Genomic DNA, 25,884 nt, shown 5'->3' with positions numbered 1-25,884 from the left:
TTTTATACACATACGATTGTTTATCATGTATAACAATGTATTTTGGAAAATTATTTTTTCCCGCATGTACATATTAGGATTGAGAAAGTCTAACTGTGCCCCACGGTGAAAACAATCTAAAGTAGGCTGATACTGTAAAAAAAGAAAAAAGAAAAAATCTAAATAATCAGAAGGTTGAACGAACAGAACACCACAAATCTCCCTGGTCCCTGGGAAAGAAACACTTCCCTAAACCCCTCCCTCTACTGGAGCTCATGCACTTCTTTGTTATAGCATGCATGTGATGCACTATCCTATTGGATTAAATCATTTACTCATGATAAGTAGGATCTTAAGTAGGCTGATCTGTGTCTGTACTGTATTGTGCTTCTCTTTGGTAAAAGTACAGTACTGAAATTAAATCATACAAACTGTTTCAAAATAGGATTTTCTTTGCAGAAGCAGGAGATCAGTGTTCCAGCAATGTAGTTGTACATGGCAGTGGTCAAGTAGGTAGTTTGTGTGCCGAGCTAGTTATAAAGAATCAATATTATATCAAGGAGGGTTAAGTTTCCAGATAAGACAGCTCTCAACCACTCTCGCTACTCATCATAAGTCTGCAGGAAGCTGATAGGTCAAAATAAATTGTATTCCTCAAGGAGTGGGTCTTCTTACCTCTCTATACCAAGGGAATGGGAGACAAGGCGATCAATACAAGGCTGTTGTGTAGTAGTCCTATATGCAGTTATTAACAGCTGATTCTGCCCTCTCCAGGCAGGCCACATATTTTAACACCATAATTACAGACTTTTAAACAATAGCTGATGAGAGGGCCATAACTAAAACACCCATTTTGATACATTTAATTTAAAACATAATATTATCTCAGACAGGGAATGATTAGTGAATTATAGCCACACAACTCTTACAACAGTGTATTTATTGTTAGTAAGACGTGAAACCTCAAAAGTGACATTTGTAATTTAATTATCTATAGGCTAATTAATGTTAGTTACACTCAGTTTGATTGTTTGGGAAAACAACTTATCAACCCAGTAAAATGGCTCCATAAGCCAACTGAAACATCAGCTGTGGGAGGTCGCTGAAACTGAAGTAACGCTTCCAACACCTTCTGTGGCATCCTAGCGGTCGCCTATCACATTCGGCTGCAGGGCTTCTCATAATGGACTAGAGGCGGAGGCTTCTAAAGAATAGCAGCTGCGGGCAAGGAAGACCAAGAACCCGCTCCACGGAACGACCATCGCAATGAGATTCGCCGTCGGTCTGGGAATACGCAATAACTAGATAGGGATTCGATCACGGCCCAGTGACATTTTTTGAGGCACTTGAACCGGACTCTTGCTATCTTCATTTTTTTGTTTTACTTTCCCCCTCCTCCGCTCAGCTTCATGAGAAATAGAAGACGAGGAGGATAAAGGCAATGGGCAACACTTTTCCAGCCAGGACTTTCTTATCCATGTGTAGACCTCCAAAATAAAGTACAATACTCAATGCGTGGGGAAAAAACAGAAATGGAAGTGGAGTAAATTAAAAGAAAGGACTTGTGATAACAATGGGACTTAAACTTAAAGACGCGTTGGGGAAAAGGTAGGCTACAATAAAAACGAATGGCACAAATACATTTACAAAAGTGTGGCGGGTAAAAACAGAACAAAACCAACCAGAAAGGAGAGAAATATTCTCGACTTAGTAATGTCCATCACTGTTGTATGGTGGACCGTGCGGAAAGACAGGTGGATAGGAAGCAAAGTGTAGTATAATTATCAAATCCATCCCTCATTTCCATATCTAGTGTGGGTCAGCTGGACCTTAGCCAATCCCCCATCGAAAGCCAATCCCCCATCGAAAGCCACCAAGAGTCATCAAGCATTATCCTCCATCATAATTACACCGACATGCGCAATCTGCACATGGGTAAGTAACACCAGCTAATAGGTTATCCCTTATTTCACAGACCCGACTCTCTCTGACGGGTTTTATTTGTTAGATGCTGATGTATCCGCCAAATGCAACAAGAGCAACTAGCAGAGAACTGACAACATGTCCCGCCGCAAGCAAGCGAAGCCACAACATCTCAAATTGGACGAAGAAGCGTTGCAAACTGACGTCGCCACAGAACATGGTACGTGAGATTCACACACACTTTTATCCAACAAAAAAAGCATTAAAAAAAGTTCTCATATGCATATTTGATTGCCAGACTATACTAGGCTACAACAGGCCTATTTAGCTTGACTAGTTATTAATTAATATCTTATTATAATCCTTCCTAACCATTCATATATTATTATAACCCTTTGCCTTATATATATATATTTTTTTTATTAGAGTCAGGGACTTTAAAAAACGATTTTATTATTTCCTTTACTTCCCAAGTTGTCACAAAAATTCAGGACTACTGTGAATGAGAGCAGATGTTCAACGGTCTTTATCCTGCACCTCAGTGGGATATGTCTTATTCAATATAAGAAAGTGTTATAAATAAATGGTCGTTTATAGCCTGGATAAATAATACACATTAGCATAAATACATTAAAAAGCCCTCGGATATGATAAGATAACTCCGGATAGATTATTGTCTGATCGATATCAAAGCACACTTTCATGAGCTATGCGTGCAATTTTGCCCACAGGTAATGGTAGAAATGTGTTCTGAGAGATGTGTAGCCTATCTATAGGCTATATCCTTTCGATGTGAAGGAATATTGAAACAGTTTGGCCCTACAAGTACATAAAAAATGTATTGTTGTTGTTATTACATTTATCATGAAGTCATATGACATCATTTTGACCCATTTATAAAAAGGAAGTAGTTTCAAAGAGGATCCACGTCAGCTCCCTGTCTGTGTATATTATACTTTAGTGTAACTGTATAATGTTAATGAAAAACTATGTCATAAAAAATGTTCATTGTCACACATATGGTAGGCAACTATGGTACAATTGACATATGATTTACACAAGGAGTTATAAGTCTAGAATAAGAGTTCGGTTTTGGATTGTGGAAGTGTCCAAGATAATTAGGGCAGGTCCATTAGCCTACTTCGTTTTTTGAAAGAGGTAGGCTTTATAGGCTATTTTAGTTTTTTTTATTAGACTATATTGATCCTCAGGTATGGAAAAGAAAACGTATATGTCATATAATTTTTCATATTCTACTGTAATTGAAAGTGTGCAAAAACTGGTTAAATCAACGTTGTTTCAAGGTATTTTGTTAACATATAGTGACGTAAAATCTACATTGTATTTGAAAAAAGGTATAGAAGTAAACTGTTGTTTTGAGGGTGAAATTTAAACCACATGATGTCATCATTGTAACCATATATTAACATAGACAAACCTAGTATAAAATATGTTGAATTTGTACCTTTAAAACAATGTCAGATCTTCAACATTATTTCCACTATCAGAAAAAAACAATAGGCTGGGCAGCACCTCCTACTGGAGAATTGATCTATCTACAGCTACCCTCTGATCTCCCACCAAAGGTTCTAAACAAGCCCTGCTGAGCTATGATATTTGTCACTGACTATGACCAATGTGCTATGGAGAGAATGATTGTTGAGAGATCTCCACTTAGAAATTAAATAGATTTTCTGTTGCTATCAATGTCATACCAAAGGGTTGGTTTAATAGAGCAAACAAAATGTGACCATACTTTATCACTCACATCATCAATTATGCTATTTAGGCCTATATAGCATTTGCAAAATTGTCAACAGCTATTGTTTCAATTCACCCAGGATTCAACCAAAAGGCCATGTATGTTCTAATTAGATAGTTCTGTGCCACTGACTTGGTTCCAGTTTGTCTACAAATGAATCATGTAAATGTTGGAATCACATCTCCATCTCATCCAAAAAGTGAAACAATAGGACTGTGATTTTAAATAGTTGAAAGCGTAGTGATAGACATTTGGGTGGCAACGAAACCAAAAATCTGATATTGTTTTAACAATGGAATTTGGTTGTGCTATTAGATGGTTGAAAGCGTAGTGATAACACAATGGAAATTCAACTATCTTTTGGCTGTCTTTTTGAGTGGAGGAATATAGGTTGTAATCTCATTGATCAATGCCTCAAACAAATATTACCAAATGATCCATGTTGAAATGCCCAGTGGGAGGCTAATGGTCAGAAAATGATTCCCTGATTAGATTCATATTTTACAGATACAGTAGCCTATATGTATAAAATATGAATATCAACAAAAATATAGTATTTATCCCGTTTAAGTATTTATGCATTGTTTAAATATTTATCTGAGCCACACTCAAACATGACTATTTTAATTTAGTTATATTTGAGATAACGTATTTTATGCTTTCTACACATTTCCTAAATAGTCTTAAAGTATTTTTTTCCATTTTCCATAGATACAAATTCTAGATGACAGTTTTTGTTTTGTTTAAGATATTCGTCATTTGTACCAATTGCTATTCCCTCCCTCCAAATCAAAGGCTAAATGTTTTTAAAGTTTTCTGGACAGCACATAAGTGTAGGCCAATATTGTTCTCATATGGCTGATGGATATATCAACTTAAATAAATATATTTTACAGTAATAGCACATTTATCCTTATGATAATATATTATATATTTCATGGTAACATTAATTTGTGGTAATTAAATAATCTAGTTTTGATATGTTTTAGAAGTGTTATGGTGTTAAACGGGTTGTAATAGGGTTTGGCACAATGATTAAATCAGAATCATCAGAATCTTGCTCAGAGGTCCTTAAACTCAAAATGATTAATTACTATCAGGTTTATTACATTATCTGCACGGTATTTATTTGAGTAATTCTTTAAAAATATCCCCCCCCCACCTCAGTCAAAGATTGTGTAGGATTTATCCGTTATTCAATGTTAGGCAACCCATCAGGCCGTTTTTTTTCTAGGGTCTTCGTGCTTGGCCTGTATTGTTGACAAATGTGGCAGATTAGTAGGATGAAAAGGTGGGATTGCATTGAGTGCCAACAAGGCTCTTCTTTGTCCCTTCCCCCACCAGGCAGGGGGTGTGTTCTGAGATGAGCTTTGATTGAGCCTGCTGATTTAACCTTTGTCCACCTCACCCTACAAGGGGCAAGTGCTGCATGTCAGAATCATAATGCAATTAGTACATCTGTGCCATTGACCTCTGAAGCATGTATTGCTGTGTAAACTGATTCCTTACTCTGATCTGTTTGTTTTCAGATCAAAATATCAATTGCTGTGAATGATTTTGCTTTCCACTGTAAACAAACAATACAAATATATTTTGGCCATCCTTTGTTCCTGTGTTTGGATAGTGCATTGTGTCATTTATTTCCCGTCAGAGTCTTAATATATCCACCTAGATTGTCAAAAGTGTTTCTGTTTTTGTTGTTGAGGTAGCTTTCTGATACAGCAACATCTTTCCCTATATTTACTATGAAGAATGATAGTATTTGAATGATCAATTAGAAAAAATATTTGTAATATTTTTTAGAAAATCCAACTCGAGCTAATCATGGCATCGTTGTCTTACTTCTGTTTGCTAAGTAACTTACCATTGGTGATCTTGAGGCCACCCACTTAGATGAGCCAATGACACTGATTCTCTACTGAAATGTTTTGTATGCTCTTTAGGTTATTAAATCAAAACAAATAATATTGTATTTGTCACATGCGCCGAATCCAAGTGGTGTAGACCTTACCGTGAAATGCTTACTTACAAGCCCTTAACCAACAATACAGTTAAAATATGTACAGATTAACTAAATTTAAAAAATAAAAGAGCAACAATAAAATAACACTAACGAGGCTATATACATGGTGTACCGGTAACGAGTCAATGTGCAGGGGTACAGGTAAGTCGTGGTAATATGTAAAGTGATTATTCATAGATAATAGATCATATATTTTTTTAAAGAGTGGGGTCAATGCAAATAGTCCGGGTAGCCATTTGATTAGCTGTTCAGCAGTCATATGACTTGGGGGTAGAAGCTGTTAAGAAGCCTTTTGGACATAGACTTGTCGCTCCGGTACAGCTTGCCGTGCGGTAGCAGAGAGAACAGTCTATGACTAGGGTGGCTGGAGTCTGGCAATTTTTAGGGCCTTCCTCTAACACTGCCTGGTATAGAGATCCTGGATGGCAGGAAGCAAGGACTATGATAGTTTGTTAGTGATGTGGACACCAAGGAACTTGAAGCTCTCAACCTGCTCCACTACAGCCCCGTCGATGAGAATGGGAGTGTGCTCGGCCCTCCTTTTCCTGTAGTCCAGGATCAATTATTATTGAACTTGGTGTGACAATAAATTAGTGCAGAAATGTCTGCTATTTTCTAGGTTTTAAACAACTAATTGACCAACATCGGTTCAATTATTTTTATTCGCCTTCGTTTATTTTTTGGCAGTTTCTCTAAAGATAAATCAGATCAATCCTGAACTGTGTCATGTAGTAGGGAGTTGTAGTTTCCAACAGGCTAATATTCTACATAGTTTCGAGTTGGAAACAAGGTTAATTAACTACAATGCCCATAATCCATTGCACACCTACTTGTCCAGTCGGTGTGTTTCTTTTACGCCTGGCACGTTAGGTTAGTGTGGTCCAGACACTGACAGTGAGAGAAGAATGTGCGATCAAGAGGGATTAGAGAGCAGTTGTTTCGCTGGTATCTATACCTGAAAATATCTAAGGTATCTGAAAATACATGATATGATTGTTAGTTGGTATTCAGCAGTCATAAAAGTGTGTCTTATTTACTTTGAAGAACTAGTAAATAGTGATTTGTCAGACAGCATAAGCAGCAGATCTATAGAGATGAGATGATGACTCGGAATGAAATAATAAAGTCTTCAAATAAAACAAATGTATTGAACACAACTGAAATATTTTATGAAAGTCAAGTAATGTGAACAAATTATGGTTAATAAGAGATAAGCAGTAACTACCATTATGGGACTTTTATTAATTATTTTATTATGTGTTGTTACAGCATTGCTCTCTCATGATGCATAGTGCATTTAATGTTAAAAAACAAAACAATAGGAACTGAAATTGATAACCGTTTTTTTTAAATTATCAAACTGAAACCGAACTGACTTCAAAAAGCACTCATCACTAATCCCTCAGAACTACAATTTATTTACCACACAGTGTGCCAGACATTGTTGGACATGTGCTCGCACACACACACACACACACACACACACACACACACACACACACACACACACACACACACACACACACACACACACACACACACACACACACACACACACACACACACACACACACACACACACACACACACACACACACACACACACACACACACACACACACACACACACACACGCACATTATCGAAGCTGCTTTGTGTATGCGCTGTCACAATGGCCCTGTTTTTCAACCAGTGCCACGAAGGCACTCAGAAAGAGTAAGAGACAAGTTTTTAAGCACCCCCCAAAAATGGTTTTGCTACAATGTTTAGTTTTTTAACAAACAGTGATCAAAAAAACATGTCAATTTTATTTATTTGTTGTACTGAAAAGACTAAAACCTTGGATAGATCACAGCACTCATGTTTCGATGATAAGTTTAAGCCATATCTCCATTCTATCTTATTCTATAGAAGGGTAAACATGCACAGTTATCCCTTTTTTTCTGATTTTATAGATTTATAGACTGAATTTATTCATCACACAATGCACATTGAAAAGCAACTTGGGAGTATGTGCAATAAAAGAAAGGTTGAAAATGGAACCCTATGGGGCGCTGGTCAAAAGTGCACTATATAGGAAATAGGATGCCATTTTGGATGCACATAACGTATTGTTTCGCTGGAAGTTCCCAGCATTACCCAGCTGGCATGCTCATCAGCCAGCCTCCTAACAACACACAGCTTTAACAGATGCCATGGCGATTTCCCTGTCAACTGCATTGATTTGAGGGCATTTAGGAGAAGCTTAATGTCTAAAAGAATTAAGCTCTGTAGACTTTTTACAGTTACTGCAGCTGCTAGAATATCACTGAGGATACTGAACAAGAGGCCATGAGATTGTAGGAACGTCTGTTTATTCCTTATATAATTCACATCAACATAGCTGTAGCTATTGCATGTCCAATATCTAGATAAATATCATGTTAAAATATAATGTTTTGTGTGTGCAAGGGAGGTATTTGCAGCCAGGAATAAATAAAAAATGGTTTGCCATGTGCTCATAGCTGGATTGTGTAGCTAGGTATTAGTGAAGTTATTTAATATCAACATCAGACCAATAAATACATCTTTTAATGATCTACATTGATAACATGTTAAAATAATTATTACTTTCAAATAGAAGCAGCATTATAGATTAATAATTTAAAAGGTTCCTGTAGAATTTATTAAATGAAGATCAATTATTGGGATTTACCTGTTTTGTTCTTTAAATTACTACACTATAAATAGAATCTCACATGAATTCACAGAATGTAGTAATTCGAATGAACTATGAAATATTATTTGGAAATATTGCTGTTTTATGAACTTGTTTTCAGCTTGTTTACAGAAGGTCATTTTGTAAACAATTTCACAAAGATAATGGTGCATTTTTCCCAGGCATGCTCTAATAGACTGTGATTTGTTTGTTTGACAGAGCCAAGCGTTGTGGAATAGCATTTGAAATTCCTGCTGCGGAAATTAGAGTGGTTGATTGCAATAGGGAATGAGCCATTCAAAGACCCAATTTGTACTCAACGGACATGGCACTTTAACTGTATGAATGCATTGGGAATCAATAATCAATACATTTCATTAAGTTTCAGTATGCACAATTGGTAGGTCACATAATTTGATTGATTAACCAAATCAAATTAGCAGCTGCATACAAGGAGATTGAATTGAGTAGAAACTGGGTCTAATATGATGCAATTAATCTACACATTTAGAATGAAAACTATAGATTTAGTTTATCGTTGAAAATGTTTACTCTTGCTGTAGTTGTAGGGTTATAGTCTGTCATCCTAGTTATATTAACTAACAATTATTTTCTTCTCCCCCTGTTTTCCATGCAGCTCTATTGGAGGGAATGGCTGAGGAGGAGCGCCGCAGTGGCATTGAGAAAACCCATGTGTGTAGAAACATTGCTGAGTACTTCACCTGGGCCGAACTGTACGAGCACCAGAGAAGCTGCACGGAGGACCTTCCTCAGGTCCTCATTGTGAAGGAAGATGAGAGGATCCCTGAACCTGAGGGGTCCCCAGCTGGATCCTCTCCAACCCTCAGCCTGGCCATTCTTAGCCTGGCCCACAGGGACTCAGCAGACATGGAGTCAGCGGACGGGGGCCTTAAACTGGTGGAGCCTATGAATTATAACGATAATGACAGCACAGATATGTTAGAGGAGATGAACATGGGTGAGAAGGAGGATGAATCCATGGAGGTGGAGCAGCAGCACCACAACAAATATAAGTCATCTAGCCCCCAGAATCCCCCAGATATAACTGAGTTGGCTATCCCTTCAGCTCAGTCGTCCCCTGTGACTAGCGGCATGCCCAGTACGAACGTAACGCTGGAGATCCTCCACGGTACCCGGGTGGCTGTTGCCCAGTTCTCCCAGAGCCTCCACAGTAGTGGGGCAGGAGGGAAGGCGGCCACAGCGGCCATCCCAGTGATCCTAGAGCACCTGCTGGCTCTGCAGCAGCAACAGGTCCACCAGTTGCATCTTATTGAGCAGATCCGTAGCCAGGTGGCCTTCATGAACAGACAGCCCACACAAACAGCACTAAACCCAGTCTCCAGGGCCCTATCACTGGCACCAAACCCTTTCCCCTCCCAAGTCCTCATCGCTCCCCCTGTCCTACCACTGTCTGGGACCATACCGTCTGCTGTTAATGGGCAAGCGTCTGTGTCTTCGGCATCTGTGCTTGAAAGGTCCCACACACTCTCCAAACACACTTCATATGGACAGGCCCACATGAGAGATGCTAGATGTACCTCAGCTCCCTCTGACAACTCTGCCCCTCCCCCTACTAGCTGCAACAATATTTCCTCATTACATCCTCCCTGCATGGGTTCATACTCACACACAAGCAGTAGCTGTACTCAGACCCTGACCTCGTCCAGCCCACTCTCCATGCAGGACCAGAGCAACAGTCTCCTCAGCTCACCATCCAGCCTGCCGTTTCTACCTCAGAGCCCCCCCAGCAGTGTCATCTTCCCCAACCCCCTGGCCAGCATCGCAGCCACGACTAATGCCCTCGACCCCCTCTCCGCCCTGATGAAGCACCACCGGAATGGCAAGCTGCCCAGTGTGTCCATGTTCGACACCAAGCCCAGCCCTGAGGAGCCCTTTTTCAAGCATAAGTGCAGGTTCTGTGCCAAAGTGTTTGGCAGCGACAGCGCGCTGCAGATCCACCTGCGCTCTCACACTGGGGAGAGGCCCTTCAAGTGCAACCTCTGCGGCAATCGCTTCTCCACTAAAGGGAACCTGAAAGTCCACTTCCAGAGACACAAAGAAAAGTATCCCCGTGTTCAGATGAACCCTTATCCAGTGCCGGAATATTTAGACAATGTGCCAACGAGCTCTGGCATTCCCTATGGCATGTCATTCCCTCCTGAAAAAACAGGAGCCACTTGGCTGGATAGCAAGCCTGTTTCAGCGACGGTACCCACCTCTATGGGCATTCAGCTTCCCTTCACTCTCACTACTATGGGGAGCTCAAGTGGATCTCTAAGTGTCACACCACCCATCAAATCTCCTTTTAGGCCTTCCCCAGCCTTAAGTGAATGTGTGTCTTTGTCGCTGAACACTACAGGCAATGAAACTAGTGTTCCCACAGCTTTAGAGTCTCCACAGTCTAATCAGGAGGAGGAATCCTCCCATGTCTTGAAAGCAGAGGAAATTCATCTGTCCCAGAACTGGATGACTAGACCCAGGGTGAGTCCACTTACTGTGGCAACAAGTAAAGCCATGACTATTACCACATCCACACCTGAGCCCAGTGCTCGGACTTCCAACTTTTCACCACTTTCCCTGGCCTCTGACCCGTTCAAAGCAAAGTTTCCATTCGGTGGCCTCCTGGACTCTATGCAAACGTCAGAGACCTCAAAGCTCCAGCAGCTGGTGGAGAACATAGACAAGAAGATAACAGACCCCAACCAGTGTATCCTCTGTCACCGCGTGCTCAGCTGCCAAAGCGCGCTGAAGATGCACTACCGTATCCACACTGGGGAGAGGCCCTTTAAATGTAAGGTGTGTGGCAGGGCTTTCACCACCAAAGGAAACCTGAATACACACATTGGTGTCCACAGAGCAAACCCTCCTCTCCGGGTTCAACATTCATGCCCCATCTGCCAAAAGAAGTTCACCAACGCTGTAGTTCTACAGCAGCACATCCGCATGCATATGGGGGGTCAGATCTCAAACTCACCCTTAATGGACTGCCTACAGGACCTCGACGATGATCTCTCCTTCCACGAGAAGAACTTTGACAGCCTGAATAACTATGACAATGACCTCATGTATGACAACTCCATGGGGGAGGAAGAGGATGATGATGAAGAAGAAGAAGAGGTAGAAAATATGGAGGGGGGTGTGGATACCCTTAATCCCCTGAGCTCTGTCTCTAGTTCTCCTCCCAACTCAGATGCTGTTGTCTTCAGCATAGCTGCACTGGAGAACCAAATGAAAATGATAGACTCCACCATGAACCTAAACCACTCCTTTGGGCTAAAGTCAATGATGAATGGTTTTATGGACAGTGAGCGCTGTGCTGCTATCCACTCCTCTATAGTGGGAGAAGGACAGAATCACAATGCAGCCGGCAGCCCAACTGTGTCTGAATCGTCCACCTGTATGCATGTACCAGTGTCACCTGCGCAAAGCAATTCTGAGGTCCACCTCTGCAATTCCCCATCTGGGAAGCACAGTGGAGAGTCCCAAGAGATCACAGCCTCAGTGAAGAGTGAGCAATTTGATTCGCCCACCTCAACTCCGGTACTGGAAAATGGAGTGACTTTGGATCTGAGAGGGTTGCAACCTAACAGGCAGTGTGTGAAACAGGAGAGTCCTTACAGTACGCTGTTCCTGAGTAAAGAACGTGGTAAGATAACAATATCAACTGATAATACCTGTTGTGTAGAGTAGGTGTAATAACAATGTAAAAAGGTGTTCCCTTTTTAAATGCTCTTTATCACTACAACTGTTGAAAATGTTGTTTTCCCCCTTCACTATCTAGCAAATGTCGATCTTTATTAAGTTATCCCCACAACTGATTAAAACTCTAAACATCCCTTTATCTAATTGTTTTAGGTTCCAGCCAAAGCATTCCTAGCCTGATTACCAGCATTGCGCCAAGGATGATCAAATCTGAAATGAATGGGCACCATCGACCAATGAACTTCAACGAGGGGCTGCATCATCCATTCAGCCTCCAGGTCCCTGCTGCTCCTCCATCTCTGGTGAGCCCAGGAATCACCTCTCTGCTTGGGCCACCTCAACTTCGACGGACCCCGAAGCAACACAACTGCCATGCGTGTGGAAAGAACTTCTCCTCAGCCAGCGCTCTACAGATCCATGAGCGGACCCACACAGGGGAGAAACCTTTCGGTTGCTCCATCTGTGGCAGGGCATTCACAACTAAAGGAAACCTGAAGGTACTACACATTTTAATGGGATTATAATGACTGTATTTTCTCCCCAAACACTCTTAAGACTCAGTACCTGCGGTTCAAACTATTTCAGCATATTTTTAGCTTAGCTAATAGCTATGACTAATGTTCATGTATTTGGGTTTTATGTCCTCCATCCCCTCTCCCCCATTTCTCTTTAGGTACACATGGGCACTCATATGTGGAACAACGCACCAGCCAGAAGAGGCAGGCGTCTGTCGGTGGAGAACCCCTTGGCCTTGCTGGGTGGGGAAGCTGCCATGAAGTTCGGAGAGATGTTTCAGAAGGACCTGACGGAACGGGCCATGAACGTGGATCCAGGGTTCTGGAACCGCTACGCATCAGCTATAACCAACGGCCTAGCCATGAAGAAGAATGAGATCTCAGTGATCCAGAATGGGGGGATTCTACAGCTTTATCCCATGACGGCAGGCATGGACAGAGTCAGCACTGGGGGTAGCCCACCAATGACCAGTCTTGGAAAGACAGCCATGGACCTTGGAATTAACCGACCCGACACTTTTCTATGTTAATTGGTGACAGTAAAGAGATTGAGATCAATTTAAATAAATTGAATGGCAGATTAATAAAATATATAGATTATACAAACAATGTAGAGAATAAATGATTGATTTATTTGTAAAAACAAGTTGACTATGTATTATATAGAGATAAAACATGTTTTATTAATTCACAGACCTACAGTATTTCATTCTTTTTTAATTGAATTGTCCATATGCAAATGTTGATTTTGCCCACACAAACAGGTTGTTTCACTTCGTCCATGGTGCTTACTATAGACACACACTCTATTACTCTAAAAAGGGAAAATGTGATATAGAAATGCAAAGAGATGAATCTGTCGGTAACTCACTGCTGCTAGTTGGTGCAAAGCACAAATGTCTTTATAACGAGGCCTCACATGTAGGCCTGCAGCATTTCAAATTGAAGAATTTGTGCAAGTAATTGAGCAAGCCTAAGGTTGGACAATCATTTATTGAATTTACTTGAGCTTAAATAGCATGTCCCATTTCTTCACTGGACTTTACTCTTGACTTTATGCAGTCTATCAGCATTTATTTCAGCTTCATCATTTAGGTTATTTTCTCTGCATCCAAAATGTATATTAGATAAAAATGTGAAAACAATCAATTGGCTTACAGATGCATACATAAACAGAATGTAAGCTATATGGTTTAGTCAAAAAGTTGAATTTTTTGTTTTATCTTGTTGTTAGAGATTGAATCATTTTATCTCCTCCACTGAGAACTGGTTTTTAGATTTCTGAATTTGATGTACAGAAGAGGCATCACAGATACAAACTAGAGACATTTGCCTCTTTTCTGCATGAAGGCTACAGACAACAACAAAAAATTAGTGTGCATATGGTAGGATGAGCTAAAAAGCAATGGAAGTGGATCCTCTCAATCTCAGCAAATATTTTTACAAGCAAAATTTGCTGGGCTGACAGACATCTACTGAAAGAAAATAATTTATTTGTCTAGATTACAATATTTCATGCTACTTTAAATAAATATCTACAATTTGAGAAGTGTGATTTTTCCAACTTTTACTGTGTTAAGCATTACTGCTTAACATGTAGCGACATTAATTCATAATTGTAGACTACAAAACGAATTGAGCTAAAAAAAAATCCCACATTCGCATACGTCAATCCAGCCAAACCGAATAACGGTACATTCGAGCCAACTGGGAACTCGGAAAAATGCTTGGTGAAATCACGGCGTCAGTCAGTGATGTTCAAGTCGGAAAGTCGGAGCTCAAGAAAGAGCCCTGTGGTCCCGAGTTGGATTTCCGAGTTGGATGACCGTTCAAAATATTTATTTCTATTCGGAGCTCGTTTTTGTTCGAGTTGTTCGTAACGCACTGAAGTCGGAGGTCAGAGATTTCCGAGTTCCCAGATACGTTGAACACAGCATACTGTAAGAAAAGCATTTTCCGGTGCTGGCAGTGACGTCAAGATGTGTATAGTCCAGCCAAGATGGCTGACAGCATCCCGCTAAACTCGATGCGGAAGGGCTCGAAAAAAGTAGCTTATTACAACACTCCAAGACATTCTAGGTATGGGACACGTTTTTTTGTTCAACCGGTGGAGACATCGTTATAAGTATTTATTTTGCATTTCAGTAGTTTGGGACGTTGATACAATAACGTTAGTTGTTCTGTGACTAGCCGCGTGAGCTAATAAGCAATTCTTACCTCTGGCTTCAACAAACGAAGCAGGCTTATTTGCTAGCCAATGTTAGCTGTATGATAACCGCTGATCTCTCTTGACTAGGAAAAGTAGACAAGACCTATTGCTATTTTAGGGATGACTAGGACTCAGGAGCCCTTTATTTGCCAAGCACCGCCAGATAACAGAACAGCTTTGCTGACACGCCAAGCGTCACATGACGTTTTCGCCCCTTTTGTCGTCTGGTTATTTATCTAGGTTGGCTAGTTACATGTTTTTTTTATTTAATTTTTTACATTTAACCTTAATTTAACTAGACAAGTCATAAGAACATAAGAACAAATTCCTTATTAATTGGCAAACTGTGCTTATAATTCCACATTTCCAAGTGATAACTTATGATTTACCTAATGAAATACAATGCGACCCCATCTGCTGGTCCGGGTTGGCTCGGAGAAGGAAGAGAATTGGAGGCAGAGTGCGTGACTAGTTCACGGATCAATAACCTGCTGCTGAGGATATGTCCTTGCTAATGGACTCCGAATGTGGCCATTATAAAGACATTCACTGCTGAGTCTATTAGTGCATTTTTAAGAAAGCAATGCCAGCAAATGTTTATATTGAAAAGGTGTTGTCCCTTACTTTCACTCCTCTTCATCTAGCCATGGACATTCAGCATGGTCTGAGTTTGTGAAAATGTCACACTTCATTTTTTTCCTCAATGATGATGTCAGCAGTGCAGTTTCTTTTGGATTGACTTCCAACTAGACAAACTCTATCCACCACAGCATATGTCTGACAGAAAATCTTACATTTCTGATAAGCAGGAACATTAGTAGGGGAGCTCCCTGATTTCCCAGTTCATAGAATCGTCTGCCTTGGTGTATTGCACTGCTCGGTAGAGTTTAAATGCATCAAGTGCTACTGGATGGGTTGGCCCTGCGATTGTACTAAAGCCCTCCATCTGCACTTCATGTTAATATCTTTTACAATTACAACAACACCACATTTTCATCATCAATTGTTGCCTTTGTCCATTTTTGTGTAGTTGTTGGTGGAATGAAACGATTAATCAACAAATGCTTGGCCAGGTTATTATGCAAGGCCTAGCATTTGTCTTGGGCATGGCTCCTCACTTCTCCATTCGAATGTAGGGGAACCATTGTTTCAATGTTGCATTATGTAGGCCTTGGCTATGCATTGGAATTGATACAGTGCAGGTATCATATTTTGCACGTTTTCATGATGAGACTATGCATTGTTGAAAATAAATGCTAGACAATGTAGGCTGACCCAAATTAGATAGGTCCTTTGCACTTGCTAGCAACTTTCAATTTTGATCCATTATCCCTTTGATATTTTGAACTGGCCAATTATTACTCAAGCAAAGTGGTTTGTAAATTTGTATTTTTTTACAAAGGATCAATTGAAGAAATAGAATAGCTATTACCTACTTATAGAATAACATGAATACAGAAAGGAAAATAGCAAGGGGTTTACAGTAACCAGGGGAGAAGCTCTTCTAATCACCAGTATAGCCTGGTGTTAGGGAATCTGATACCCTCATGGGATTAAACCAGTTGCATTGTAGCTTATCTATCAAAATGTGTCTGTGTTGCATTGGAGCGTTGTGGACCCATTCAATGACTGAGGCAAGATGAACAGAATCTACAGTATGTTGTGTAGTTAGTCCAGCTCATTGAGAGGCCCTCCTTTACCTGGTATTGTAGTAGATCTGCTTCCTAATTCTTTAAGTCCTTATGCATAAGACATTATGTCCCCAGGAGACTTTCCTGTGTGCTCTTAGTGCTCATGTGAATTGTGTGCTACTCCAGGACATAGGAACCAAGCCAACCTCTCCTCTGGCTTAATTATATTTGTCAGTAGTCTTTCATTCCTACATCAGCGATGTTAAAGCTTTAAAATGCAGTAGAGATTAGTCAAGACTGTTAGGGTCCATACATGTTTGGATCTGGATGCTAGGATCCTATTTGTTAAGTGAAAAATGTGGCCCAGTGGAATCGATGTAATGCAATAAAGTAGGAGGAATGTGTCAGCAAATTAATTAATTGAACCTTTTCTTTATCAGAGTGGTAGTGAATCAGTGAAACCAACTGACAAATGTTCAAGTTCCCCTGCTTTAAGGTTGCAATCAATACAGATCCTCACCCTGATAGGCCTTTGTTGTTGTCTGGGTAAACAACTGTCTAGAATTTTCTGCCCTCGTCTTTATTATTGTTAGTTCCCAAGTTCTCACTTTTACCATGAGTTCCTTCCTGTTTTTGTAAATATTTTGCTGTAACAACAAGCCCAGTTATCAAACGTCTGAATTTTATAGGAATAAATGCGTTTGCTGTAAGGTCTCTTCTGTCAACATGTTCACTGCAGGTTTGTTAGTATCTGTGCCTGCTTGAAATGAACTTGTATATAGCTGTATTATTTACAGTAAACATGTTGTTTTTCCTTTCCAGGTATTCTTTAGAAGATGAACCCTCTAACTTGGACGAGATGCCCCTGATGATGTCTGAGGAAGGTTTTGAGAATGATGAGAGTGACTACCACACCCTGCCTCGGGCCAGGGCCAACCAGAGACAGAGAGGCCTGGGGTGGCTCCTCATGGGAGGCTGGAAGATCCTCTGTGGCAGGTAGGTGGGAAGTGGAACCACTAACTGTTGGGCTGCAACCCGATTCTCCACCCTTCTCCTGACTTGCACACTCCCTGTCAAAGATTTAGCAATGTTGGAAACTTATTCTAGCTAATGCTTGCACAAATCCAATGCTTTTATATCCAAAGTGCACAATTTGGGAGGAGGGTGCAGAATTGGGATTCAGCCTTGGTCATCCAGGAGCTCTCAAAAGGTTTTAGTTTTTTCATCAAGCAACCAGTGGCTTTATTGAAAGATGAGCTATACTATACATTTTTTAAATTGGTTATTAAAAAAATAAATGTTTTTAACAAGGCAAGTCAGTTAAGAACAAATTCTTATATACAATGACGGCCAAACCCGGACGATGCTGGGCCATTTGGCCCCCGCCCTATGGGACTCCCAATCACGGCCGGATGTGATACACTTGCACTGAGAGGCAGTGTCTTAGACCACTGCGCCACTCGGGAGCCCTATATGGCGATGTAGTTTTAGGGACTTCATTTCAAATCACAAAAATATAGTCATTCCCTGTCCCAAAGTGTGTGTGTTAGGGGAGAGGGCATTATTGGTATATTTGTATTGTATGCCAGAGAAGCTCAGTTTGGATTTCCAACGCACTGGTAGCTGTGCATGAAGTGAGCAGAGGGGATGTTTTTGGTTGAGTTCCTCGATACGCACTACCAGTCCCAAAATACTTTGAGGTCAAACAATACAATGCGGCTTATCCAGCTAATGATTTATTTGACGGGTTTTGTCCTCTACTAAAATACAATTTACAATGTGTTAGAGTGAAATATTTATCAGCGCTAACACCAATAAAATGTAATACGGTGTGTAAACAAATGGAAGAGGGATATTTTAATGCTAAACAAATAACTTTTTGTAATGTTTATGTATGAATTTGATAGAATACTACGTTTTCAGTGTCGTTTGGTTATCAGTGGTGCATCTCCAGCCCAAAACTGCGTATTGATCTTTTCCCTAATGAACAAATCGGATTTTTCACAGCTGACCAGTTTGATGCTTTCCAGTAATTTTATGTATGCTTAGCCGAGGATTATAAAACACAAATAATTCACGCAGAATAACCCCTGCTTATTCAAATGTCCTATTATTTAAATAGTATTCATTTGTGCAAATAATCTCACTTATGAATCTGGACGGTGGCATGTAGAGAGGGGTTACATAGAAGCCAACACAAACACATATTTTTTTCAAAGTTGATTTATGTTGCGTTTTGCCAATGTGCTTAAAGAGTGTAAATGCCAAGGCAATCAGCATGACGGTGTACACCATGAGGCCAGACTTTCTCTTCTCTCTAGTGCCAGAGTTTAGGGCAGAGGCCTAGTCAGATGCATCTGAATATAGACCCATACGTGTTAGCTATCCCTACCACTAGCTAGTTGTCTAAAGACAAGCATTTGTATCACACACAGTCCACATCACTCAGCCATTATGAAGTAGCCATTATGCATGTCAAATGTGTTTGCAGAGACTGTACTGAAACCGATATTCTGGTCTCTTTGCAACCTCTTGTAGACTCAGATGCATGGGAAATGGCTAATCTCTGGATGTTACCCGTGCCACTCAGCCACCCCGGGCAAAACTCACAAAGAACCAATGGAGTAGACTACATGTAATTATTACATAATGCCCTAAAAAGCATTTATTCCATATGTCTGGCTCTTGAGTGAAACTTGACTCTTCTCTTCAGCTGGCAAAGAAGTCTGGCTGCTGTAACATTCACATGGGAATCCGCCCTGGAGTGCTCCTAACCTTTTCAGTTAATTTAAAGTGCTAAAAGAGCTTTCTTATAAATTGTGTCAAAGCAACCCAGTAGATCTAATTAACAGTGACATGGCTTAGGATATAATTAGCAGGCTGGACCACCACATTGTTTCTCCCCAGCGATGCTATGAACGATGAGAGACCTAGCCTGCTCTGGGAGAATGTGAATGTGTACTCAAGAATCTGTACTAGTCTCTACTTTGCAGTATCCAGGCTGAACCCCAGTAATACAGTACAAATCCCATGATAATTGTGTAAAGTAACCGTTCCATGGCTAGAAGTTTATTTACATTATAAAATCTACCTGTAAACGTTTACGCAACTTCCTTTGGTAGCTCACCTGACCTATTTTATTTCCATAGCAGAGATGCCTCACTTCAGACCTTTGCAAAGGCCGTCCATGAGGAAGGCCGTCTGAACAAAACGTGTTTACTGTTAGGCTATTTATTTAGGGTTTTCTGTTTAATTGAAGATAACCATGAAAGCAAAAACCTTGTTTGGGACGTATGTAGTTACACTCCAATTGTGTTTCTTAAGATGTCATTCTTTTTCTCTTTTTGTTTGGATTACCTGTCTGTAACACCTTTTTGTTTCATCTGTTCTTGGACCACTACTCACGGGAAATAAGGGATTCTCATGACCACGTCACCCGTGGCTTGTTTTTCACAGCACATTTCTTAGTGGTGGTGATGACATTCTTCATTCTGTCCCTCAGCTGCTGTGACTGCTTGGCTCGTATGTGTCGGAGGACGAAGGAGCTGAAAGCCCGGACAGTGTGGCTGGGCCACCCGGAGAAGTGTGAGGAGAAGTACCCCAAGAACGCCATTAAAAACCAGAAGTACAACTTCTTCACCTTTGTGCCTGGGGTGAGTTTACACACAGTGCTGAATGTTAGCTTATCTATCAGGATGCGCTTTAGACATATTTGAAATGTGTCGTTCTAAAGGACAAAGTTAAAACTTATTACGAACTTTTATATTAGATGTGTCATGTACCAATTTATAATAGTTCAGGGTGCATACAATTCCAACATATATTTAGAAAAATGTATAGAAGAACATGCTGTGAAGAAATTGCTGTCACGAACTGAGGTGTAATGTAAAGTTTCCAACAAAGCTCAGATCAACCAAAGCTCAGTTTTATTTACCAAATGGCTTTATGATGAAGAGACTGGTCTTCAGCCAGTGTCATTAAACTGTCTCTCAGAACCGTATTCTCATCCATATTGAGCCAAACCCTCTGCTTTTCTCCTACACTTTGAATTATTAAATGGTTTAGCAGTATGCTTTATCCTAAAGGTCAAGGAGTTCATTAACTATAGAGCGTCATTCATTGCTCCCATTGGCTCTAATAATCTGGGACTGGAAGCAAGCGCTCATCATTTTGATCATTACAAAAAAAATGAATTTGGCTATCTGTGGGACTAGTGGGAGTCTAACTCCCACAAATGGGAGACTAGTGTACTCAAAGCATGCGCAGACCAACTGGCAAGTGTCTTCTCTGATATTTTCAACCTCTCCCTGATCGAGTCTGTAATATCTACATGTTTCAAGCAGACCACCATAGTCCTTGTGCCCAAGGAAGCTGGGGCCAAGCTTCCTACCATCCATGACCTATATAGTAGGCAGTGTCAGAGGAAAGCCCCAAAAATTGTCAGACTCCAGTCACCCAAGTAATAGACTGTTTTCTCTGCTACCGCACGGCAAGCAGTACTGGAGCGCCATGTCTAGGACCTGTATATAGCCTCGTTATTGTTATTTTATTGTTACTTTTTTATAATTTTCTACTTTAGTAAATATTTTCTAAACTCTTTCTTGAACTGCATTGCTGGTTAAGGTCTTGTAAGTAAGCATTTCATGGTAAGGTCTACGACACCTGTTGTATTAGGATCATGTGACACAGTTTGATTTGATCTAACCCATCCGGTGTGCTATGACTGTTATCTGCGTTCTTTCTTCAGTGCAGATATTCATTCATCATTTTCTTATTCTTCTCAGGTTCTCTACCAGCAGTTCAAGTTCTTCCTCAACCTGTACTTTCTAGTGGTGGCCTGCTCCCAGTTCGTGCCATCCCTAAAAATAGGGTACTTGTACACCTACTGGGCACCTCTGGTAAATGTGTTTTTCACTTTTCAGGATTAGTGTGAATGCTTTGTGTAGGCTAACCTTTGTGTTTTTGAACACACAAACTGACATTTTCCCAGTCCTAGATATGAACACACTTGTATTACATCCTGTCAGTACTTGTTACGTGTGTTAAATGTCAACGGTGTGTTTTTATTTCTGCCACCCAGGGCTTTGTGATGGCTGTTACAATGGTACGTGAGGCCGTGGACGAGGTCCGACGGTACCAGCGGGACAAGGAGATGAACTCCCAGCTCTACAGCAAGCTCACAGTGCGAGGTTCATAACAAAACATGTTTCCTCCTCCGTATGGATGAAGATACTACTGTAACTGTTATGGCAATGGCTGCTCCTCTGTGTGGATGAAGATACTACTGTAACTGTTATGGAAATAGCTACTCCTCTGCTCACACTTGATTGGTCACATGATGCTGAATGATATTGTAGTTGTACTTAAGCTTGCCCCATGCAATTAAGGAACAACACTCACAGGGTTCTGCCTTCTAACGAAAGTCATTCTACTTGCTGTAATTGCATTGATTTCTTTCCAAGACTGCAAACAGTGTGTGTGTGTGTGTGTGTGTGTGTGTGTGTGTGTGTGTGTGTGTGTGTGTGTGTGTGTGTGTGTGTGTGTGTGTGTGTGTGTGTGTGTGTGTGGATATCCTCTAGTGTGATATCCATGACACGGGAGAGGGATGTCAGTTTCACACACACATTCTGTCTGCAGCGATGGGCAACTTGGGTGGGGGCCACAAAAAAGGGTCTCGTGGGTCTGCATACACACATCCCCCCACACCTTGCGGGAAAAACATTTTAGCGGCCGCCCTCGTGACAGCAATGATAACAGCATTTAAGTTTCCTGAAATTCTGCACATTTTGCCATGGGGTGTAGAGAAAATGTTGTTGTTTTTTAAAGCAAGTTCGCTGCAATTCCACTTATTTTGTCATAGGATGGAAGCAAATACTTTCAGTTTTTAATATGATAACTGATGATCAGTGGGCCCCACCCCAGTCGGTAATTCGACCATGCTTACTACGATTAGATAGCTGGCCACTATACTAACTTACCAATCTAAAAAATATTAGCTGACATGGGCAAATTGAGTGACTGCTGGTTGTGCATCAGCAATCAAATGTTGAAATTGCACGTGTGTTTTGTTCTAACTCTCAAGAGCCCCCCCCCTAAAATGAATGAATTCATGTTTTGTTTGTTGTAATTAGTCCTCGGCCCACAAACGGAATGCGGGTCGACAGTTTCCCACACCTGGTCTATTGTGTGTGTGTCTTTCTGTCTAGTGTGTCTATGTGTCGGAAAGAGGGTATTGAATGGATATAATTGAGAGTGACCTGGTGTGCCCATGTTTTTGTCTATGCCTCAGACCAGGGATCAGAACAGAAGGGTATTACATTTGCATGGGCAAGGTAATCAATCTCTTCAAAGTTGAGTGAGTGAGAAGAAGAGTGATGGAAAAACAGGGTTGTGGTTTTAAGAGTCAGCATCACTTTCAATGACCAAAGATCAATACATGCATTTTATTTCACCTCTATTTAGACATTCATGGTGTGTCTTATGAGGTAGTCAATCTACAGTCAATGTGTCTGTAAAGGAGCCACTTTAGAGATTGCTTTCTGTGTTTCTGTCTATTTACAGACATTTGATCTTGGTTCTCTTTATTTTTCCCTCAGGTAAAGTTCAAGTGAAGAGTTCTGACATACAAGTTGGAGACCTCATCATAGTTGAAAAGGTGGGTCTCCTTATAGCTCTTGTGAGCAATGTTGCAATCCTGTAAATTCACTTTGTGTTTGAGTATCATATGGCCCTAAGTGATTCATATGACTGGATCACCGTAACTGCCTAGTCAGGGAAGTGACCTTGTTCAATTATTCAGGAATATCCCAGGACTACTGTTACTGCGCTCGCTAACATTTTGACAACCATACTAAGCTCACTTAGTGGCCTTAGTTGACTAGCTAGTTATCACCTCATCTTTTTCTGTTTTTATCTCATAATGTTTTGTTGCAGAACCAAAGGATCCCTGCAGATATGATATTTCTAAGGACATCAGAGAAGACTGGTGGGTTGTAGCGTCTCAGTGTCTGTAACATGGAATAAACACAACATTCCCAAAGCACAACAAATACCATCAGTGTAATTATACCGAACAAAACTATAAACTCAACATATGACAATTTCAATGATTTTACGGAGTTACAGTTTATATAAGGAAATCAGTCAATTGATATAAATAAATTAGGATTGAATCAATTGATTTCACTTGACTGGGCAAGGGAGTGGAGCTAGGCCCAGCCAATCAGAATGAGTTTTTCCCCACAAAAGGGCTTTATTAAAGACAGTAATGCTCCTCAGTTTCATCAGCTGTCTGGGTGGCTGGTCTCGGATGATCCCGCAGGTGAAGAAGCTGGATGTGGAGGTGCTGGGCTGTTGTGGTTAGACGTACTGCCATTCTCTAAAATGACATTTGAGGCAATTTATGGTAGAGAAATGATTCCTGCAGTCAGCAAGCCAATTGCATGCTCCTGCAAAACTTGAGACAGGTGTGACATTGTGTTGTGACAAAACTGCACATTTTAGTGGCCTGTTATTGTCCCCAGCACAAGGTGCACCTGTGTAATGAACATGCTGTTTAATCAGCTTCTTAATATCCCACACCTGTGAGGTGGATGGATTATCTTGGTTAAGGAGAAGTGCTCACTAATAGGGATGTGAACAAATTTGTGCACAACATTTTAGAGAAATAAGCTTTTTGTGCATGAAGAATTTCTGTGATTTACATTTCTTTTTACTTTTTTAAATTTCAGCTCATGAAACACAGGACCAACACTTTACATTGGGCATTTATAGTGTAGATAATAAAGTTTGACATTAAGACTACAAAGTTATGAAGTCCATATAAATGATTAGGGGAAGGGATTGTTCAATTATAGTAGTGTTATTACATTATCCAGTCAGTAACTTTATGCTTTCCCCTGTCATGTTTATCTTGGCTAATATTTACAGGCAATTTCGGTTATACAATAGAGCAGAGAAAGTAAAGTCATGACAGTTCAAATATCCCACCTTGTCTTTCTATCTAATTCAGCTGTAGCTCACTGAAACAAACCTTTCCTGAAAAGTAAAGTTGAGTTTCATACAACTTTTACTAGAAAAAAGTACTGTAGATTGAATAAAGATATTGGATTTGGGAATGATAAAGACCCGAACAAATTCTTTACAGTTATGATAGTGATGAAATGTATTTGATATAAACACATTCCAATTTCTAAAGAATTAGATATTTTAATACAGGACTGCCAAAGCCTGTTCTCGCGGAATTAAATACTCCTCTCTTGTCACATTATAGTAAAGTAGCAGGATTTAACCTAGATCTGGCTCTCTGTCCAGAAAAACACAGATTATAATTTATCGTAGATTTAGGGACTGTCCTGTGACCTAAATGTGTAATGAAAAACCCTGCCCACGAAAGTACAGTATTAATCCAAATCTTAACTATTTTGCATTTACAAGCAATAAAACAAGCATGTCCACCTTTTTGAATAGAACTAATAAAGAAACCTCAACATCAATCCATGATTTTACTATAGATACAGAATGTAATGAGTGAAATGAGCCTTTGACTGGCGATAAGGGACAGTATTGAGCTCAGTGTGGCTCGTCTCATCAAAGGCCTCTGTGTTCTCTACCATCAGCTGATTGGCTGGGGAATGGAAACCATATGCCAGACTCCTCCAGTGACTGATGATTTAAATATCAATTAATCAATGGTTCCATCGGGTCTCGGGCTCTTCTCTGAGAGGTATCATGAGAAATAAAGGCTCTGGACATAATTTCCATCGATCTCCTATGTGTCAATATGCCCTCGCAGGGAGCACTGATGTCTTTATGCCCTCACAACAGTCAGTGGTGTTATGTGTGCAGAGTCATCATAGCAGCCATGAATCATCCTCAGCGATATGTTTTCCATCACGCTTAACCCCCTGGGCCCATTTAAAGCTGACCTTTAGCCTCTCTGTCAAATAGCCGTCCTCGTCCATCAGTTTCATATAGAATATTACCTCAGATCCATACAGTTCATGACCTCTAAGCATTTGTTAGGCTCTTGTGGACGGCTAAGTGGCTTTCTCATGGCTCTATATCGTGCAGTGCACACATGTTGAAAGCAAACATACTGTCTGCATTAATACATTAATACTTTCAGGCTAAGAACTGATATTTATAATATGTATATATCTTCTTTCACTGTACTGCATATCTTTCATATTTTAGGTACTGACTAAACCCAAATGTCTCTGATTACACACAGTTATTTTTTACGAGGGATTAAAAGCATACCTACTGTAAAATCTTTTGTTTTTCTAGGTTCATGTTTCATCAGGACGGACCAATTAGACGGAGAGACAGACTGGAAGTTGAAAGTTGCTGTTGTTTGCACACAAAGACTACCTGCTCTTGGGGTATGTACATGACCTGTTCTCAGTATGTGACTAATATA

At 40.4% G+C, this 25,884-nt stretch overlaps 2 protein-coding genes across 2 annotated transcripts in view; both read left to right on the top strand.

Annotated features, from left to right (window-relative positions):
• Positions 1-1,191: 1,191 nt before the first annotated feature.
• On the top strand, positions 1,192-14,163 carry sall3b (spalt-like transcription factor 3b). The gene is made up of 5 exons (XM_046325468.1): positions 1,192-1,914; positions 1,988-2,122; positions 9,023-12,052; positions 12,262-12,605; positions 12,782-14,163. The coding sequence occupies exons 2-5, from the start codon at positions 2,041-2,043 to the stop codon at positions 13,151-13,153; spliced, it is 3,828 nt and encodes a 1,275-aa protein (XP_046181424.1). The 5' UTR covers positions 1,192-1,914; positions 1,988-2,040; the 3' UTR covers positions 13,154-14,163.
• A 415-nt stretch (positions 14,164-14,578) lies between these two features.
• atp9b (ATPase phospholipid transporting 9B) overlaps positions 14,579-25,884 on the top strand; it is a 52,617-nt gene continuing 41,311 nt past the window's right edge. The window contains exons 1-8 of the mRNA XM_046326687.1: positions 14,579-14,702; positions 17,286-17,459; positions 19,966-20,116; positions 21,248-21,361; positions 21,544-21,652; positions 23,060-23,118; positions 23,397-23,448; positions 25,752-25,846. Coding sequence (XP_046182643.1) covers positions 14,623-14,702; positions 17,286-17,459; positions 19,966-20,116; positions 21,248-21,361; positions 21,544-21,652; positions 23,060-23,118; positions 23,397-23,448; positions 25,752-25,846 — 834 coding nt within the window. The 5' untranslated portion in view covers positions 14,579-14,622. The remainder of the gene's footprint in view (positions 14,703-17,285; positions 17,460-19,965; positions 20,117-21,247; positions 21,362-21,543; positions 21,653-23,059; positions 23,119-23,396; positions 23,449-25,751; positions 25,847-25,884) is intronic.

This window comes from Oncorhynchus gorbuscha, linkage group LG24 (assembly GCF_021184085.1).
Source record: "Oncorhynchus gorbuscha isolate QuinsamMale2020 ecotype Even-year linkage group LG24, OgorEven_v1.0, whole genome shotgun sequence".
Classification (NCBI taxonomy): domain Eukaryota; kingdom Metazoa; phylum Chordata; class Actinopteri; order Salmoniformes; family Salmonidae; genus Oncorhynchus; species Oncorhynchus gorbuscha.
Note: the sequence above shows the minus strand (reverse complement) of the source record. Positions and strands in the feature narration are given on the sequence as shown.

What these genes read in the sequence shown, in the direction of transcription:
- sall3b (XM_046325468.1), top strand. Translation starts at nt 2,041, where the DNA reads ATGTCCCGCCGCAAGCAAGCGAAGCCACAACATCTCAAATTGGACGAA. An exon ending in TGACGTCGCCACAGAACATG is followed by an intron (nt 2,123 to 9,022) that starts GTACGTGAGATT and finishes TTTTCCATGCAG; the next exon opens with CTCTATTGGAGGGAATGGCT. An exon ending in GTTCCTGAGTAAAGAACGTG is followed by an intron (nt 12,053 to 12,261) that starts GTAAGATAACAA and finishes TAATTGTTTTAG; the next exon opens with GTTCCAGCCAAAGCATTCCT.